Below are 20,001 nucleotides of genomic sequence, written 5' to 3'. Positions count from 1 at the left end.
CTTGTAGAAGAATCTCCTTAAGTCTCAATAAAGCAGCACAGAAGGGATCAGATTTCAATGAGCCTATTAGACCTGTCCGGGTAAACCTTGTAAATCATTTACAGGGATGGGGTCAGGGTGGGACACAGATAAGGCAGAGGAGTGCCGGAAAGGGGAAAGAGCAAGATAATGTCTTCTGAAAGTGAACTCACACTACCCCCAGTGTCCTTATCTCAAAGAAATCAGATGATATTTCCCTACTGGTAAGAGGAAGTTTCTTGAAGACTTCCTGGCTACCTTGGAGAATTATTCATGCATATTAGGGATATCTTGCCCCTAAAACTTCTGTCTTAATAGAGCCAGGTAGCCCTTGGGCTAAGGGCAGCCTGTACACCAATGGAGGAAGCCAGAAGAGGCAGGGAAGGTGAGTATATCCTTCCTGAGGTGGACTGACAGCCCAGACCATTGAAAAAAGGCCCTGTGCACCACCCAGTGCCTCCACACTGCCCTCTCACAATCAAATGCTGCATCAGGGGACAAGGGTCAAAGGGTAAAAGGTCATGTTATCCTAGACCCAGAAATATAGGAAGCAAAGTAGTGGAAGGAGAGGTCCTGGACAGGAAAGGAGGTAGAGAAGAGTGGAATGAGGTCTGGAAAGGGGAAAAGATGTTATCTGGCTCCCCAGGATAACAAGAAGTCAAGACCTGGGCCTATTCTTCCTCGGGTGGAGCCTTGTTACCTCCTGTCAGATCCAAGAATCACAGAATTGAAAGGGGCACAAAAAGGTTAATCTTATAGTTCTTAAATGTGAGAGGAGACAGCCGGAAAATTAACAGGTTCCAAAGGGATCGTGAAAGACCTACTATGCGTCAGGTCCTGCGAGGTAACGAAGCACTGTGAGGTAACAAAGTGAAACCTGTTCACTTTCAAAACAGGCTGTGTGCTCAAAGTAAGTCAGGCTGGCACTTCAAATGTAGTTTCCAATAGAAATAATGTCACGAGTACCCGGTTCATCCATGAAGGGGGTCGAGGACAATGGCAATGGGAAGGCAATAGGCCCTTCCTATGTCCGGGATGCACAAATGCGGTTTTTGCACAAAGTGCATGCAGTTGCAATAATGGGAATGGTTAATAGAATTGGAAATGGAGGTAAAAAGACCAACCACTGCACAATAGCATGAATAGACTTTACTAACACTAAATGTAGAACTCTACACTTATAAATGGTTAAGATGCTAAACCTTATATGTATTTTATCAAAATTAATTTTTTAAGTTTATTTTTTTGAAATCTGCATTTTTTTTTTTTAAGTTTAAAGGGGGAAAAAAATGGGGAAAAAAACCCCTGACCAAACAGTGGTAAGAAAGAAATATCAAATAATAATAGCATTTATGGAGTACTTGCTATATGATAGATGCTGTTCTAAGGGCATTCCCCATAAAGTCAATCATATTCGATAGGTACTGCTTTTTTCCTTCCTTTACAGATGGAAACTGAGACCCAAGGAGGTTAAGTAACTTGCCTAAAGTCACACAGCTGGTAAAATGGGGAGCTGGGATTTGAACAGGTAGCCTGGATCTGGAGCGCACACACACACACCAACAAGCTCTCTGCCTCCGTCATGCATTATATGGTTAGCACGGCTTACAAAGATGTCAGACTCCAGCCAATAGCCTCCTTGACACTTTAGTCATCGACACGATTCCAGCAAGACTAGAGAATCGGGGACATTGTTACAACAACCAGTAATAGCATGTGGCCTGAGCAGCTCAAAACTTCATCTACCCTAGTGCCTACTCAGCAGCTGTCCTGAGGGGCTGGCTCCCAAAGGGGACGACAGCCAGTGTTTCTGCTCTCAGGAGCCAGTGCCTGACTCAGCACTCGCATTTCTCACAGGCTGGGGATATTCCTCATGCTGTAACCATTCGTCCTGAGGCAATGATTTATATGGGTTAATTCAGTCCAAGTTAGTGTGAGGTTTTAATATCATGAACTGAAGACATATCCTGGTGCCTCAAAAGTTATCTTTGACTTTTCTTTCTGTTTAGATTTGGCAGTTTCGAGTACTATGAAGCAGAAAAATTATAAGCAGGCGTGCTAGGACCTGCCACAGTGTACCCCAGTCAGGGGACCTGACCTGGCATCCTAATCTCTACAGTTCTCCTCATCATCCATCTCTGTTCCATTTTCAGGGTGCTTGTAAAAAAAAATTAATAAAAACGTTACTTTGGTTGGCTCATTCATGCTGCAGTGGGATGAACACAGCCACTGGAGTCAAGCAGGGTTAAGTCTTAGCTTTGCTCCCTTGTAGCTGTGTGATTTGGGACATGTTACTTTACTGCTCTAGACCCAATTTATAAAGTGAGAATAATATCACTTTCTTTTATGGCTTGTTGTGAAGATTAAATGATTTAAACACATAAGAGCTCAAAATAGGACTTGGCATGCAACAAGGACCCAATAAATGCTAACTCTTACTTTGTTATTATGAAGCAGATCCATATACCTCACCTTATTTAACTATCTTACGAAAATTGTGTAAGATTTCCTTCCTCCAAAGCAGTCTCTGGGCACTTGGATTTAATAAGTGGGGGAGGGGGCAGGGGTAATATTTCCTTCAATAAAGCAATCATGTAAGTAAAACTTCTGTGGCCCATCCCAGAATGCAGGCCACTCGTCCCATCTCCCACAAAGACATTATTTCTCTCTACTACCCTGCGTGGCTATAAGGGGAATTGAGAACAGCAGTATTTTGATACTTGAAATGTCTCATCATTGCTTCAGATTTTCATGTCTACCTGGTGACAGCTGCCTCAAAGCAGAACTTTCACCTTAAAACTGTGTTGACTGTTGTGGGAACAGTTACAGCAAGCACTACATGTATAAATGTTTTCAAGTTAAAGTGATTCAAAATCACCTCCCACTCTCTTAGATGGGACATAAGAGAGGATGGGACTGAGAACTGAAACTATAGAAGGGTCCCACAAAGGGGCTGTGGAATGAAAACATTCAAGAAACGGAGATGCTTCTCCCTAGAGACTTGTGTATGTCTAGGACGACAGGGGTAACTCTGCCATTTGGAGATGAGCCCAGACTGAACGCATACTTTATATCACTTAATGATCTTTTAGGAAATCACTATTTAAGTAGTTCTAACATCAAAGGATCAGTGGCAATGGAATATATACTTTGGGACAACCCCTTTCTTTTAAATATTCCATGGAGTTAAAAGTAACTGATTTTGGAAGCTAAGGTATCAAAAGAAGTTGTTATTACAACCACATGCGATGAAAATAAATTTATTTTATAATCATTTGCTGGTCTGAAATTTCTAAAGATATTTTGCCTCTTGGTTTTGGTAAAAGAAGTTGTATCACTGCATATTTTGTCTCCTTCCTACATGACTTCCTAACTAATTACATTATGCAGATAAAATGGGTCATGACAATAAAAAAAAAAAAAGAGGAATCTATTTAAACTGAGATTTTCATCCTGAAACAAGTGAATGACACTACTCTTGGTTTGACTACTGAGAGGGGCAATGTTACCAGCAATTCTTGATAAAGTGAGACAAATGAGAATAGAAGGGATGCTCAAATGTCTCTGAGCAGCACCAGGCAGGACCCATTAGGATTTTCTGGATTTTAGTTGCCCATGACCCTAAAGGTAGAGAATGTGCCTTTCATCTTCACATCACCCAGGGAGGCTCAGACCTTGCAAAGAATGTTAGTTAGGATTTGGGAGCTGTAAGATCTGACACCATTTAGTCTAATCCGCTACCTTACCAACGGGGAAGCCGAGGGCCAGAGAAATGAGAAACAGTCCTTATGATTGCTCTAGAAGAATGGAGGGTTAGAACCTGGTTTCCTGACTTCTGATCCCATTCTTTAAACATTCTTATCTAAGCTGACCATGTGTTCCAGTCTGTCAGGGATGGTTCTGGTTTATGCCTATTGTCCTAGCTGACTTATTAGAGTCCCATTTCATTGTCATAAATGTGTCGGCATGGGTGAAAAATTTTAAGGTTACCATAGTTATATAATATTGTGCTCTCTTCCCATAAGTAAATAAGGGAAGAGAGTAGAAATGCTGGTTCTCCTAGACCTCGGGTAATCTGAGGACTGCTCTGCCCAAGGCATGACACAATTTCAGAACAGTGTACATTATGGAGATAAAGAGTATTTACAAAAATAAAGGGTCTGAATTGGTACAATCACCCTCCTCTACTGCCTATTATCCTCCTCTCCTGCGGGGGGTGGGGGTGGGGGTGGGGTGGAGTGGAGGGTTCTTCTGAGCTGGCACCAGCTTCCTCAACTTCCTGGTTTCTGGCACTGCCACTTGGCTGCTAGTGAGAAAGGTGAGATTTCAATGTAATGTACTCACACGGCATATTTACAGAGAACTGTTGCTAGATTAAATGAGACACGTTTGCATGGTGATATACATTCCCGCTGTGAAATTACGAGTGTCTGAGCTGGTGAAGTCGGTGGCAGTGATGAGGTGAGATCACGGGAGGGTTGAAGGAAACTTTTTTGTGTTTGCATCGCACTCTGCGTGCCTCCCCCTGCCAGCCTCTCTCCTCCCATTTGGTCATGTTTCTCTCTGCACCAAGTCAATAGCAACATACTTTTACATGGCATTGTATCCCCAATTATGTAAAAAAAAAAAATCATCATAGATATAATATTCGATATGTATAATTGCACTTTACAGACTTTTTTTTTTCAAGACCAGCTCTTTCTGTATGTTAACATATTAATGTGTTATCATTCATGAGTAAATATAACAGTATTGATTCTGGAGGTAATACATGTCGTGGAAAGAGGTAGGAGGTGGTTGGAGGTAGGGAACTCGTACTGGTCTATACACCTCTAGTTGGTTCCTTTGTCACCAAGGGCACCCGTATATCTGGATGTCCGGGGGCAGGTAGCCTCTTCGTGTCAGCTCTATGCCTTCTACAGCTTCGATTATTTGTCGTGACTTGATAAAGACCTATGACTCCCTTCTTGTGTGTCCACCTCTTCACCTGAGACCATGCCATCGCCTGGACGGGCGAAGGAGAGGGCATGTGCCTTCAGATCTTGTTTCCTGGCTGACGGCTTTAGGGAATGGTCTCTGAGAACACAGTACTTTTAAGAGGCTGGTCTGAAGCAGAGCTAACTGGTTCAAAGAGCAAGGAAGCCCTTGACCTTGGCTTCATTAGCTCCATTCTTTTACCTACTGAGCTCGCCACCACCAACATTATACCACTTGAGAGCACAGATCATTATGGCGTAGGTCGTGGCACATCTGTATTTACTTGGTTTGAGAGTAGCTCTGACAGTAAGCCAGTTTTCTCTATTGATTAGCTCCTGCAAATGAGAACAACAACAAACACACCTACTTATGAGTCAAATCAGGCCAAGGGGAAAGGAGGAAGGATTAACGATGAGGTGAAACCATCAGCCTCCAATCGCATTTGGGAATCAAAAGAGGAATAGAAATTCCAAATGGTATTTGTTTTAAATAATGAGAAAAAGAGAGAGCAGGAAAAAAAAAAAAAAACCAACCCATCACACACCTTTTGTACTTTTGTATCTGAAGAGGCAGGCAGGGTAATATGATTCTTGCCTTGAGGTCAAGCTTCAGTAAACTCACCTCCTCTGGTCTGGAGTGGCTGCTGGCCATTATGCGAGCCGGAAATATACTCACAGGAAGAGCAAGAGAATGAAGAAACTGAACTGGGGGCGCGGGGCAGCTGCTAAATTTAGCAAGGGTAAAGCTAGAGAAGAAAGGGTGAGAGAAAACGAGCAGGGAGCCGTCAAGAAATGCTCGTTTATTCCACATCATGGAAGCGGAAGCGAGGGGACCTGCCGCGAAACACTTGGTACAAGAAAGAGATGCGGCTGCCTGGAGTCAGGCTCTCTTTTGTGAAGTGTTAACTGAGAAAACAAATAACTTCTCATTTTTTAAAATTTGCCAACAACAAAACAAAAATATTAGCCTTGCTCTTGGTGGTGATCTATCAATTTCAGGAAATACTCCAAGGGACCAGGGTTTGAGGCCCCTAGTAATCTGCTTCTAAGAAAAAGCACAAGTTTAAAAGTATTCCTTTGTGTCCCCACGTCTGTCGTCTAACCAAGCTGGGCAGGGACACAGGGACATAACGCTTCTCGGAGGCACTATGCATCACTGTATGATGGCATGATGCACCAGTAAGATTTGTATACCCTATTTCTGTATCCAAACACTTGATTTGTAACTACATCCAGGGCCACAATTCGATTCTGGTCTTTTGTTCTGTTTTCTACCAATGGTTTTATGATGACTGTGACTCACAGGAGATGAGCAGCACCTGGAAAGCTGAAATAAGCACTTAACACTGAGTACACTGTAAGAAACCACCATTAGTACATGAAGAGGAACCCCCTGGCTCACTACAGAGTTCACAGAGTTTGGGTCTCATTTTCTCCCCGCAGCTCGTATTACCCTCTGCTCACAACAACTCAGTGACTCCCCATTACTGTCCTCCATCAAGGTCCTCCACATTCTGGTTCCAATCTAACCTCCTTGGACTAGCTTTGCAAAGGCAAAATGTTGATTTTTAAACAGGGTGATTGTCATAGGTATATTTAGTTTATTCTCTCTATTTGGGACATGTTTGAAATTTTTCAAAACAAAAGATTAAGGTCAGGGCGGGGTGGGGGGGGTGGACAGAGATAAGCTCTACAACCCAAGTCACCTGACTGCTCTCTATTTCAAGGACTTCATCCCATGTCATTCTCTCTGCCTGGAATGTTCTTCATTTCATCCCTGCTTATTAAAATCCTGCTGGACCATCAAGGAATCCTCTAGAGCCACCTCCTTCATGAAGCCGACCCTGCCGCCTGCACCTGGATGTAATTCCCCTTCTACTACTACCTTTTATAGTGCTTCCTATTATAGTTATGCTCTGACACTTATGTGTATATCTATCTCATATCTTCACTTAGATTGTGAGTTGCAAAGAGTCAAGAGTATATCTTATTCATCTTGGCATTTCCCCCAGGATCTTATACATAATAAGCACGCAATAAATCGTTTGTTGAGTGAAAAATGAATCGCATGATGAAGAACAATTTATCAAATTAAGAGTGAAAACTCTTTGATATGTCTAAGTCTCAGGCAAGGAAAGAGAAGCCTCTTCGGTTACCTTCTTCGTGGTTCTGATGCAGTATGACTTCCGGCTGTGTGTGGATAGAGTTTCCGGGGTGGAAAAATGGTGAAAAAAGAATCCGAGGTTTCCTCTGCTTCAGAATATGCTGAAGAAGTTCATAGAGCACATCACCTGTAAAGAAAGAGGAAAGAGAAATAGAGAAACTGGAAATATTTCATTCAACTATTTATTTAGCTTTGACTCTATGCATGGCACTGCCTTAAGGACACAATGTCATGTGAGCAAGATAGGCACGCTACCTACTCTCATGGGGCTTACAGGGGACAGGAAGTGCCACTTGGAATTCAAGAAGGTCAGAGCCATGTGAAAAACAAAAAACAAAAAACAAAAAACCACCCAACCAAGAGGCTTTTCTACCCACTCCAGTTCCAGGCAGGATAAGAACATAAAAAAATTCACTAGTCTGGTCAGAGGTGCTAAGTACTGAAGATACCCCACAGGGAACTGGCACTTTCTGGGATGTTTTCCTCCTTTAAAAATACATTGCAGGCACTGCTCCAAGGTTCTATAATCTCCAGAAAATCATCTTTACATGTCAGCCCTTTGCAGAGGATGGTGGGACTGGTTTGAACTGGGGCCCTCGGTTCTGATATATTTGGTATTTCAAGTGTCCACTGAGTAGTTAATTAGAGAAAAAGACCTGTCATGATCTTATCCCACCCCTTTGGCTTACATCCAAGTTCAAAATGCAGGTGGGTGCCTCCAAACCCCTTAGGGGTGATTAATCTTTAAAATACCATAGGCTTTTGACTGTCCCGCCACGCCCTTCCACACACAGATATGCAGTCAGCATCTGTAGCAAACAATGGGCTTTTATCTCTAATTTTAGCCATTTTTAACAGATTCTTTAATTAACAACTTAATTTAACTGCATATTTTGGGCTGTAGATATGGCTAAATTATTCTTTTTCTTTTAAACTCAGCTTGAACCTGAGAAACACTCCATGTTAATTTCTTTCTTTCTGCAAACTTCTACTCCTTTTCCATTTGTACCAAATAAAGCTGCATAATATTCTATTCTAAGGGATTCCTGAGGTCCCTTGTCTTTGCTTTGATTTTGTTTCTTCCTCTGTCTTTGAATTTTCGTTGTTATTAATATAACTTATTGCCACTATTTACTATTATGATGAAATAAAGCAAAAGACTTTTTAAAGAGCTGAAGACACCTTGTCACTGGGTAGTTCCTTTAATGACATGGGCGAAAAGTAGCAGAGGTGTTCTGGATCAGACTTTTACAAATGTTCTGTATAAGGTAGAACTGTGGCACACACGTCTGTTTTGGGGCTGGGAAGACTTTGGAGATCATGGAATCCAGACCTAGTAGTCATGGTGAAGCTGTCTCTGAAGAGAGGAGGATACAGAGCCTGAAATACAGTCCTATTTTAATGATTTACATTTTAATCGCTTACAAAAATAAGTCCCTAATCAACATTTTGTTTGTTTTGGTTTAGTGTAATGTCCTCCTGAACTTTTCTTAATTTGCATGGCCTCACACTTGCTGGGTTTTATCCTGTGGGCTTGAGTGATGCTTTATTTCGGTAGTATGAAGAAGAGAAAACGAAAACACTAAAAAATGTGTTCCTGATGATTACTATTACTAAAAAAAAAATGGTCAGTAATTAGTGTATCCATTTTGGAAGGGAAGGCCAGGAAATATAAATTTAGTGTCTGTGAGAGTGTTCAACTTTGTTCGTTTAGAGAGGCATGCTGACGTGGCAGGAAGGCACAGATTGCAGACACAGGCTCCTCGGGCTGGAGTGCCAGCTCGTCCGCCCAGGTGACCTTGAGCAAGTCCCTGAACTTCTCTGCAAAATGCCAACAACAACACCCACCTCAGAAGTTTCCTGTGAGGATTAAATGAGGGAAATGTCAAGAAGCACCTAGAGCAGGATCTGGTGGGTTGTTACACCCTAACTTCTTCCTGAAGGCCTCTTCTGGGGCTGGAGAAACTCCGAGGAGTGGTGGCTGAAGACTGAGCTGGAGCATGGGCAGGTCATTTTCTTGGCTGTGTTACCATTTCTCCACATGCATGCAGAGAGTGAGGTGATAAAGCGGAACAGGAAGAGGCTCGCACTGGAGTCAGACCTGTGCCTTTAACACTTCTAGGCTTCAGTTCCCTCTTCCATACAATGGCCTGTTCACAGCATCTACCTCATAGGATTATTGCAGGGTTCCCTAACCCCTAGGCCACGGAAACTGTAGAGCCAGTGAAGCTTCATCTGTATTTGCAGTCGCTGCCCCTTCCCCACCCCCCCGCCATGCTAGCGCTGGCATTAGATTCTCATAGGAGCAGGGGTCCCTGGTACCAAAAAAGTTGGGGACTGCTGGATTATTGAAAGGAGTCGGTGAGGTACTCCATGTAACGAGCTCATCCCGGCATTGGGCAAACGGTAAGAACCCAGGAGACACTAGCTCTTGCTGTGACCACCTCTATCGCCACTGCCACCAGTATTATTAAAGTGGTTTAGGACAGACATGTAGGCCTCTATGGAGGTCTCACATATCAGACAAAGGAGAACTGTCTGGGTCATAATCAGTGCTACGTTCCCCTTCCACAAAGGGCAAAGGTTAACTGAGGCCATTCGCACATTCTTGGCCTCTCTTCATACCTCACCCTGGCCTGGTGGGCTAAGCCCACAGTGGGGCTGACATGTGCTCTGCCTCAGACTTTCCCAGGTCTTCTGTACTGGCTCTCTTCAGCCTCTCATTCCAAAGCTGGCAAAGGGAGCCAGGCGTCTCTGAGTGTGCAGGGGAAAGCAAGGGGAGGAGCAAATCGAGGGGAGCTCTGCCAGTTCCTTACCTAAACCGTAGGTCTATTGTGAGAACTAGTGAGATAACATTCATTAGCACCACCTGTGACAGCTGGCTAATGGGTGGGAGAAAAGGCCACGGTCCCAGGTTCCAGGCCAGGAAAGAACTTAACTCTAAGGCCATAGCTAGATCAATTTATTCACAGACAAGTTTCCTCAGCAACCAGGGGGCTCAGCTGGGGAATGTGGCTGGCTTAGCACAAATGTGTCACCACTGTGGGGGGGAAAAACAACTTACTGTGCATGTGCTGTGTGTGTACAACTGGCGGTAATGGTGTGTGCCTGATAACAGCTTGGAACCTTAGACCTAGAGAAGATTCTAGAGGTCTCTCATATCGACTTGAACTCGTGTTTAGTAAAAGTCCCACGCCTCCGACTTCCTCTGCCAAGAAGTAGCTTTGGCGGACTACTTCCAGGGATGGGCAGCGGGCCACAACATAAGCAAAGCATTTTTGGATTGCTCTAGTTGATAGAAAGTTCTGTTGAGTTGGAACCTGGCCCCTCCTATAATCTCATATACTTCGGTACTTAGTTTTGGCTTCTGGAGCAGCACAGAACATGTGTCCTGTCTACAACAGTTTTCTAAATAAAGACGGCCTCCCATCCTCTTCCACCTCAACCGTCCCCTAACTCCAACACCCAGCCTATTCTCTTGGCACATTCTTAAAATGTTCAAATAGGCAGGAGCTCATATCTAAAAAGCAGTATTAGCAAAAAGGTCTCTGGAATAAAGAAGATATTTTAAAATGTGATATTTATTTGCTTGCTAAAAATAAAGAGTATGAGCCATAGCACCCTATATCTAACTTAGCTAATGATCACTGGCTTGAATTCAAAAGGCACTTTTCGGAAAATTCTTGGCCCATTCAATTCTTGATAAATCTTCTCGGTCTTCCCAGAAAAGAAATAACTAGGACTAACTGTAAAAGGTGTTTCTAGCTTTTGTTGGTTCCTCCATATATCTGCATGCATACTGTATGGTTTATGCATACATATGCACATACAGAGGGAATTTGCCACGAAGCTAGTGAGTTTTAGGGGTCTTTATTTGCATAGTCCCCTGGAAGGAGCCCTGGAATTATTTGCATCCCCCAAATTATAAACTTCAGGGCCCATGAAAACCCAGATGCACACACATGACACATGCAGAACTTACATGCATGCACATACATGTGTGTGCAAACGCAAACACATATTAAAAAAACCTACAAACCGAATGCACATACAATTTTGCACTGGTGATTTGGACTTGAAAGTTCAGGCATCTACTTTGAGAAGCCCAAAGTCTATTATTTTATTTGCAATTTGTTTCAAGTGGATAGTAGAGGGAGTGAACAAAACCATTGCAAGTTGCTTATCAATTTTACCAGTGTCCGAAGACCAAGAACATACAGATGCTGTTTAAAGAGTTAAATTTATCTAAGTTTCTTTACTTTTAGTGGAAAAAGCTTGGGCTCTACAGCAATAAAGCCCCAAGTTTGAATCCAGTTTCCTCTATTTGTCAGTTGCATGCCTTAGGTAAACTATTTTTCTTCTTTGAGCTTTAGTTCAAGGTTTCAAGAGTCTTTGTGTCAAATGAGAATAATGCCACAGACTTGGCCAGGCTGTTATGAAGATCAATTGAGATGATGTGAGCAAACATCAGCTCATGTATGATTTGCTCTCACATGTGCTCAATAGATGATACCCCTTGCGATTACGGTAATTATTAACAGACGTGTCTCAAAAAAATCTGGAAACTATTTGCTTTGCTTCAACACTTTTGTATTAAAAAAATGCTTTTGAATTTAAAGCACATGAATAAGTTTAATAAAGTCACATTCATAAATATGGAATTTTTTTTTCCCAGTTGACGTCATTTCATACAGACATTTCTAGTTCATAGTCTCTCTAGTTCATGGCTCTATCTTCCACCTCTTTCTATGGGTTTCTTCCCTTTAGCATTTAAGCAGTTTCAAGTTTTTCCTGTGTTCTACACACACACACACCTTTGTCCACATCTTCCCCTCCAGCAGGTAGGTATTCCTGATTCTCTCCTCCAATAGCGATCTAATGTCTCTAAGGAGCTGTCCAAATCTGTTATCGCCTCCCCCTCTACCCGACTCCTCAGGGCCCTTCATTCTGGTCTCCACTCTGATTCTTCTCTAAACTGCTCTTGCTTAGGCCCCTTCCCTCCTGTCAAACCCAAAGGGCACTGGTGGGTACCTGGGGACTTACCTGCCTTCTTAGCAGCATTCGTCACCAGGAATCACTACCTCCCTCCTCTCAGAACACTCCATGGCTTCAGAGATTCTGACTTTTCCTGGTTTTCTTCTTACCTCTCTGCTCTTCCTCCTTCTTCAACCCTTCCACAGCAAGGCTCCCTAGGACTCGCTAGTCTTTCTTCCTGGGTAATCTCATCTACTCCCATGGCTTCTATCAGCTTGTCTATGTTAAATCTCCACCAGCCAGGCATTTCTTCTCAACTGCAGAACCTTCAGTTTACCTCCTAGATGTTTCCTCTTGCTTTTCATCTGGGTACCACACATTAACGTGTCTAACATGAGTCTTTAAAACCCACATGATATTTCCCAGTTCAGGAAATGCCCAGTTGACTGGAGTCATCCTTAACGCCTCTCTCATTCTCCTCCAACATCTAATCAGCCACCAAGACTTATAGACTCTGCCTGTTAAATATTACTTGAATCATCCCCTTCTCTTTGCTGGTCCCATCTTAGTTCAAGCCACCACCATTGCTCCTTAGTGTCAGCCAAACCGACTGCCCCTCATCAACTTTTCACCTCTGCACCTTGTCATGCCCACAATCTCGGCTTAAAACCCTAAATGGCTTCTACCTGTCTTTAAAATAACATCGACAGTCTTACATAGAGAATGCGGTTAGCATTAATATAATGGCTAAATGGAAAGCCAGCAGAGAGAGCAATTAGCGGGATTGTTTCATAAACTATATAAATGTTTAACCAATGTACTGTATACTTGAAACTAATAAAATAAAATAAAATAAAAAAAACAAAACACAAAACATTGACAGTCTTGAACATGTTCTGCAAGGCCCTGGATAATCTACTGAAGAAATAAGTGACTCCATGAATGGTCATAAAGCTACAGTGCATTCTTTTATATTTATATTCTCCGAGGTTGTTTAGCAAGTCCCACATTGGGGATGGCTGGGGAACTTCCAGTTTTTGTAATTATAAATAGAATTGCTAAGGCCATTTCTTTACACTTATTGGATTGTTTCCTTAAGATTTTTTTTCTTAAAATAGTATCATCGGTGAAAGGGTATGATTAGTTTTAAAGTTCTTGTTATACACTGCTAGTTCCTCAGAAGGCTGGCACCAATGCATAGTGTCATTTACGGTGCTACCCAGCGCCTTTCCCCTGGGATTTATAACATTTAACTTCTCAAGTTTAGTAGGTTTAAACCAGAATCTTAACATTGTTAAAATTTGCATTTTTCAGGTGATGATTTACAATGTACATATCTTCATAAGATTATCTGAAGTAAGCACATTTTTATATTTGCAAACTGTTCTCTTTTTTCTTTCTCTCTCTCTTGTTTTTTTCAGAGATTTTAGTTTCCTTCTGACCAATTCTTAGAAAAATAAAAGCATACATGGTGTGAGAGGGATATTTTTCAGACTTGTCAGAAATTTCTCTCTGCTGGGTCCTTCTTGCCTGTGACAGGTTCAGGATGAAGTCTCACATCTCAGTCCCTTCAGTTTCATTATCAACTCAATGATGAAAACACCAACACAGTCCCAGGCCCAGGGGATCCCACTGGCAGCTGTCATAGGCCCATTCCTGTCACAGGACTGCTTGGTTTGTTTATTCTCATTTTCCCAGCATGCCATTCAATCCATTTTCTTAGGCTGATTGAATTACAAACCTTTTTTATTTAATGCAAGTGCCTTCAGTGACTATAAAAACAAATTAGTTTCTTACTTAGGAACAAATATTTGAAATTTAGCTTGATGGCTATGTGTTAGACACAGAAATCCTGAGACAAAGGGAGTAGGTTGTGGAAAAATTTGAATATTGTATTTAAGACAAGAATAAATCTGTTAGAAAGAAGACCTAATATGACAATTGCTTTAATTGGATAAAGAATAGAAGGTAAGGTAAACAAAATAAGCTCCTGAGAAAATAAAAATGCTGTGAAAGAAGTATGTGCTTTATTAAAGTGCTGTAGTTTTACACATTCTAATATCACTCTGTATGGCAGAGGGATCAGTTATCACCATCATTTCACAAATGGGACAAGTGAAATGCTAAGAAATTAAATGACTTTCCTGTAACTGACTTACCTAAGCATTTCTTTGATGTGTGATACACTTTTTTTTTTCTCTCTCTTTTCTTTGTTCAAAGACCAACTAAGAGAAGAAAGAGCCAACCATCGGTATCTTCAGTAAAGGGTCATCATGTCTGCTGCAACTCTCAGACTTCAGGGCTACAATTCCCCTCTGTGACCAGTATCCTCAGATTCTGTGACTTGATTCTAAAACAGCCAGTTGACCCAGCCATTCAATCTAGCAAGCCACCTACTATTGCTTAATATAAATTGATAGGCAAGTAGGTCCAAGGAACTACTTGTAAATTAAGACTAGTATTTTCAGTTTAACCTTGAAAGGGAATTTTACTGTTATTTGAGGGTCACAAGCAAAATTTATTTCCAAAAACAAAGGTTCTGATGGGTTAGAAAGAGAAGAAATCATTTGTAATATCACACTCTAGTACACTAAAAGACTAATTTACTTAGTAAATCCCTAATACACTTTTTGCTGAATTGACTTGAAGGAGCTCTGAAAATATTTTGATTTTCCTCTTTTTTTTAGCATTGAGAGAGAATGTAACATGGATTAAATAGATAACTTGTAATTTTTTTATTCATATAAATAATATACCAAAATCCATTCCATCTGACTGTCTTGCAATGGATAACTCTAAATGAGAGTTAGATCAAAGCTGTCTTATGTGTTTTCTCAGAGTCTCAGAGTGGTCAACTAATCAACTACTCCTCTGAATTTAAATCATTCCAGACTATTGCATGTGGTAACTGCCTAGCAGCTCAGGGACTAGGTGAAATTATCCTTTCCACGTGAGGTTTTATAAAAGGGAGATTCCTTTACATTTATTCTTTGGCTTTGCAATGTTATAAATTTATCATCTTGTTATATTCTCTAATTGGGAGAATAGTCCAAAGAAAATATCCCATTTATCTTCAACTTTGAAATCTTCAGCTTAGAAATGATATAGTTATTTAATACACATTGTGAATGTTCCCTGCTTTATTCTAGTGGTTGAAAATAGAGGACGCTTGTCCTGGAAGTGGACGAGGTAAGTGTAGTTTGTTAAATTGGTTGAAGAATGTGGCATTCGGAGAGGCTATCATATTTGAACCTACAGTATATTAATATTTCAGCCAATTATAATTCATTGAGTCTCATTCTTTCCTTTCTACATTTGACAGGAGTTGTGTTAAAGAATGTTATTTCCATATTCAGACAGCATAATGCTGGGTGAGGCCGGGCAGGAAACGAGGTCAGGAGGAAGCTATAAACATCTATTCATGGTGATGCGGCAAACAGATACTTTTGTTTTGGTCCGGCAGCCCCATGATTAGTGAGACGCTGCTGCTGAGTCTTCTGAGGCAGCAAAAAAGATTCAAGGAAAAGTCAGGACAAAATTGGGTGAAGTGTGAGTTTTACAAGGTATTTAAGTTGGAGATGAAAGTATTTATTCACTGCCTGCAGGGTGGGAACTTGTACTGTTTACTAGAAGCTTAACACTGTTTCAGTGATTGAAGTTGAGTCGAGCTATTGAGTTGAAGGGCACTTAGGAGCCACAGGGTGAATATCCCATTTTATGGATGAGGAAAATAAGGACAAATGCAGAGACATGAACTGTGGAAGAACATCTTTGGGACATCTACTGCACCAATGACAAAGCGGAAAGTCCATGCCGGAAGAAGCAGTAGCAAATATTACTCCTGAGAGATATAAAAGATTTTCTATTTATACCTTGTCTCCATCTCTGGAGAACGTAAGCAGGTATATCATGTGTTCATTACCCTGTTGGGTGACTACTTCACGAGTGTTCTCAACTCTTAGTTCTGTCTTCCAAATCCTCTGACAATACTCCTGTTTTGTGATGTTTTCTTGTATACCCTACTGGCAGGAGCACCTTGAAATTCTGTCCATGGCTTTCTGGTTGATGCCTTAATTAAATTACCTACCTACAGCACAAACTTATCTTTATTCCCAAATCAACGTAACGCGGATGATGCTCAATCTATTATTCTCAGCTCTGGCCTGCCTCTTGTCTCAGATTTCCAACTGCAGAACAGGACAGGTCTCACTGGATATCCTGGCATCACTTGGCCAAAATGAACTCTAACCTTGCTTCCAGATCAGTTCCCTATCTTTAGCTAACCACTCTGTGCCTGAAAGTACTATTACTTTGGTCTCACCGATCTAGTTCTGGACTTCAATGTCTCACATCAGGACTACAGCAGCAGCATTCCAACCAGTTTTCCTGCTTTTAGTGGCCCGGTGAATCCACCCTCTGCAGCAATGGCAAATGTCTGTTTTCAAGAGAGAGTTCCCATCCTACCATTTTCCTGATCAAAACCTTTCAGTGGTTTCTCATTACCTGCAAAATAAAATCCAAACTTCCTAACCTGGGCTTTAAGGCCCTCTCACATTGGGTCATAATTCAACCAATATTTATTTAGTGCTGAGTGGATGCCATGCACTGTGCTAGATGCTGGGGATATGGTGGCTTAACAGGACACGACCCCTGCCCGAACTGAACTTTCCACTCTAGAGGAGGGATATGGAATAGAAAACAATCACATATAACACTGTGGGTGCACATGTGTGCGTGTGTGTGTGTCACAAGGGCCATGACAGAATTAGAGAAAGCTCTGGGATAAAAGAGGACAGTATCCAACCCAAACTGAGGTAGGGAAGGTGGAGGAAAGGAAGGTGGGGTGGAATCAGGGCAGCTGGGATGGGAGTCAGGAAAGTTTTCCTGGAGAAAGTAGCAGAACTTGGAATAGGAAGAGGCGATTAGACAAGTGAGGGAGGGGTGATAAATGATGATGAAGGGTTTCAAACAGAAGACCTAGCCCCGTGTAGCCTTATCTCTGAATTCTTCCTCCACACAAACTGGTCTATACCTCCTTAACATCTTTTCTTACCTCCCTCCTGCTTATCTTTTAAGGCTTTCAAAATCCGGCTTCATTACCAACACCCTTCAGCTTCCTTCGACAATCCAGCTAGACGCTACCTCTCCCAACCCTCAACTCCCTTAGCCCGTACGTTTGCACCACCAGCATGGGGTGCTCCGGGAATATTCACAGAATGAATTTCTACTGCCCCTACTTAATTGGGGGTTTACAGCACCTCATTTCCAGACTAGTGCATCAGCCTTAACTGGGCTTCCTGCCTTCTGTCTTTTCCATTCATTCATCAGGTTTTCTCACCGTCACTCAAATATACTAGGCTAATGCTGCTCCAATTACCCAGAATATTCCCCTTCTCTCCTCTGCCTACTCAGTTCTACCCATCCTTCATGGTGCAGACTAATTCCATTCCTTCTTTCGTGAGACCATCCTACTCTGCTCTCTCCCTTCCTCAGCTTCCTGTTGCCATTAGGTTCAATGCAATCCTGCCTATCTACCTGGACAGCAGGATCCTGTCCAGTCTTCCACATACTCACTCTGGCAAAGACCTGACATAGTGGCAAGGAACTACTGACAGGCTTTTGCATATCTTTGCTTCCAGCAGCTTTAAGCAGAGGGAACCTAGTTTCATAAGTAAAGTTCAGAGGTCACTGGAGAGAAAAATAAACCAGCAATAAAAAGGTGCACCTGAGATATGACGAGGGGGGAATCTGCAAAGATTCAAGGAGGAAATCTTGCCCAAGGTCTAAGTCAAATCAAGTGAAAACACATTTCTTTGTTTGCCTTACATGAATGGTTTCCGGGAACACAAAAGACTTAAGAGCTCTTTTCCTCTAAGTCAGTAATTTTGTCTCTTTGCGTGTAATATCTTTTGAGTTTCCACTGGAACAGAAATGGAAGTATTTTTGCATTAAATTATTTTGCATAAACTACCTAGATTCCTTTTACATTAATTTTATTTACATGGTTGTTTTAGAGTTTTCTTATTCTGAGACTACGGAAAAAAACCCAATGATTCGAGACAAAATGTTTTAGGTATGTTTGTATCCCTTATAAAATCTTAAAACGGATCTGTTTTTCAAAGATATAAGCTTTCAAGTTTCAATAACATCTTTACTTCTGGGGGAAACTTCCTCTTTACCATTTCCTCATATAAACGGTCTGCTGCAATTGGGAAAAGCAGGGGAGATTCTGTTCTCTATCCTTATCTCACTCCCTGTGTTGGGGGACATTTCCTCATGACGGTTAGTTTATTAGCTTTTGGCAGGCCTCCAGGAGTAAAAACGGGTTGAACGGCGTTGGGGACGATGCCAAGACCTTCTGCAGGACCATTGCCTTTGGTCAAGGAAAAAAAGGTCTCCGCCAGACAAGTTACATCAAAGCTGGGGAACCACATGAGACTCGACAGAAGGAGGGCCCACTGCTACTTGAATAAGTAGCTCTTCAAGAGGCATAAACCCAAGACCAAAGTTTTCCTGTGATAAATGGAGTTTCCAAATAGCTACCTGCTAAATATCCATAAAGTTTAAGATATGAAATTGGAAAGTATATTTAAAGTCTTGTCTACATCCTTAATAGACTTTGCAGATACAAACACTCCTTATGGAATTAAATCTTCCCTCTGGTCTTTGGAGCTCTCATTTGACACGTCTTCCTAGTTAGATGAGCCTGAGGAACTTCTACCTGAATTGTTCAGGGTTTCTACGAGCTACAGGATGTATTACTTCAAAGAAAATTCCGTACTTCCAAAGGAAGTCGCCCGAGGCCCTTGGAGCTTATTTCCCTTGGCTTCTAGGATCTCCACCTTTCCCAGTCCTTACTTCCTGTGCCCTCGTTTCTTCTCTCCTTTTTACTCTAGCTGCATCAGCAGGGCTCATTTTCCTTCCTCTCCTGTCTCTGTTATTAACTGAGCAGTTCACAACCAACACTCACTCTCATGCATCTCTTTTAAGTCTTCAGACTCAGGGGCAAGGTAGAGAGAAAGGGCTGGAATAAATTTTCTTCTTTATGTGGTGTCACAACTATATCCCTTATGCTCTAGTGTCTGTAGTTCCATACTGAGTTACTCCTCCAAACCTTAAAACATTCCTCTTGATCTGGAAATTCTCCCTCTTCTCCCCTCAAACTGGCATATGCCAGCAGGATCTTTCCTCTGCTAAGCTAGGCCATCGTCCTTGTGCCGATGGTGACCTACAGTGGACAGCTTTTGGGGCAGGATGACCGGTGGCAAAGACCAACCACTGACTATAACAGATTTCCTAGGCTGAGCATGTTTCAAGGGTCCAGACTCTCACCTGAATGAGGAGATCGATAGCGAAAGTCCTCTTTGGTCAGCAGCAGGAGAGCTTTGCCATTCATTTCAAACGTGTTGCTGTCAATTGGCCTTAAAGAAAACTCATTTTCAGCCCACTTGAGCCACTGGGCTACGTCATCCCTGCTCCAGTAAACGGGCTGCAAGCCTGTTGGAGAGAGAGCAAGGCAGAAAAAAAGAGAAAAAGGGTCTTGTCAGTGAGACAGTTGGAATAAAGGGGAAAGATTTCTGAATGGTTAACAAAATTGAGTCTCCATGTCTGAAGAGCCCTTATGTTCAACTCTGAATCCTCGGTTAAAACTCAAGCTTCATAAGTGCCAAGGCGTGATATCAAATGAACTTTTTATTTAGAGGCAAAATGAGAAAAAAATCCTCTTTTATGTGTTTAAGGGATCATAGTCTTAGAGCTCTGTCTTTCCTTGTCTCCAGGCTTGCCTTAAAGTTACAGGTTCATGGTGGCCTGATGCACCCAAGGGGGCTTGGAGTCATGACAAATGTCAATATAATTTGGAGGGGACCT

The 20,001-nt window shown here is 42.0% G+C and overlaps 1 protein-coding gene across 4 annotated transcripts in view; it reads right to left on the bottom strand.

The window, feature by feature from the left end:
* The window catches only part of ETV6 (ETS variant 6), a 217,738-nt gene that overhangs the window by 30,018 nt on the left and 167,719 nt on the right, over window positions 1–20,001 (bottom strand). For all 4 annotated transcript variants that reach the window (XM_015590065.2, XM_015590066.2, XM_015590067.2 and 1 more), the window contains 2 exons: window positions 19,465–19,629; window positions 7,151–7,285 (listed from right to left, as the gene is read on the bottom strand). In XM_015590065.2, the coding sequence (XP_015445551.1) occupies window positions 7,151–7,285; window positions 19,465–19,629 (300 nt within the window). The remainder of the gene's footprint in view (window positions 1–7,150; window positions 7,286–19,464; window positions 19,630–20,001) is intronic.

Source organism: Pteropus alecto, unplaced genomic scaffold (genome assembly GCF_000325575.1).
Source record: "Pteropus alecto unplaced genomic scaffold, ASM32557v1 scaffold103, whole genome shotgun sequence".
In the NCBI taxonomy this organism is placed as follows: domain Eukaryota; kingdom Metazoa; phylum Chordata; class Mammalia; order Chiroptera; family Pteropodidae; genus Pteropus; species Pteropus alecto.
Note: the sequence above shows the minus strand (reverse complement) of the source record. Positions and strands in the feature narration are given on the sequence as shown.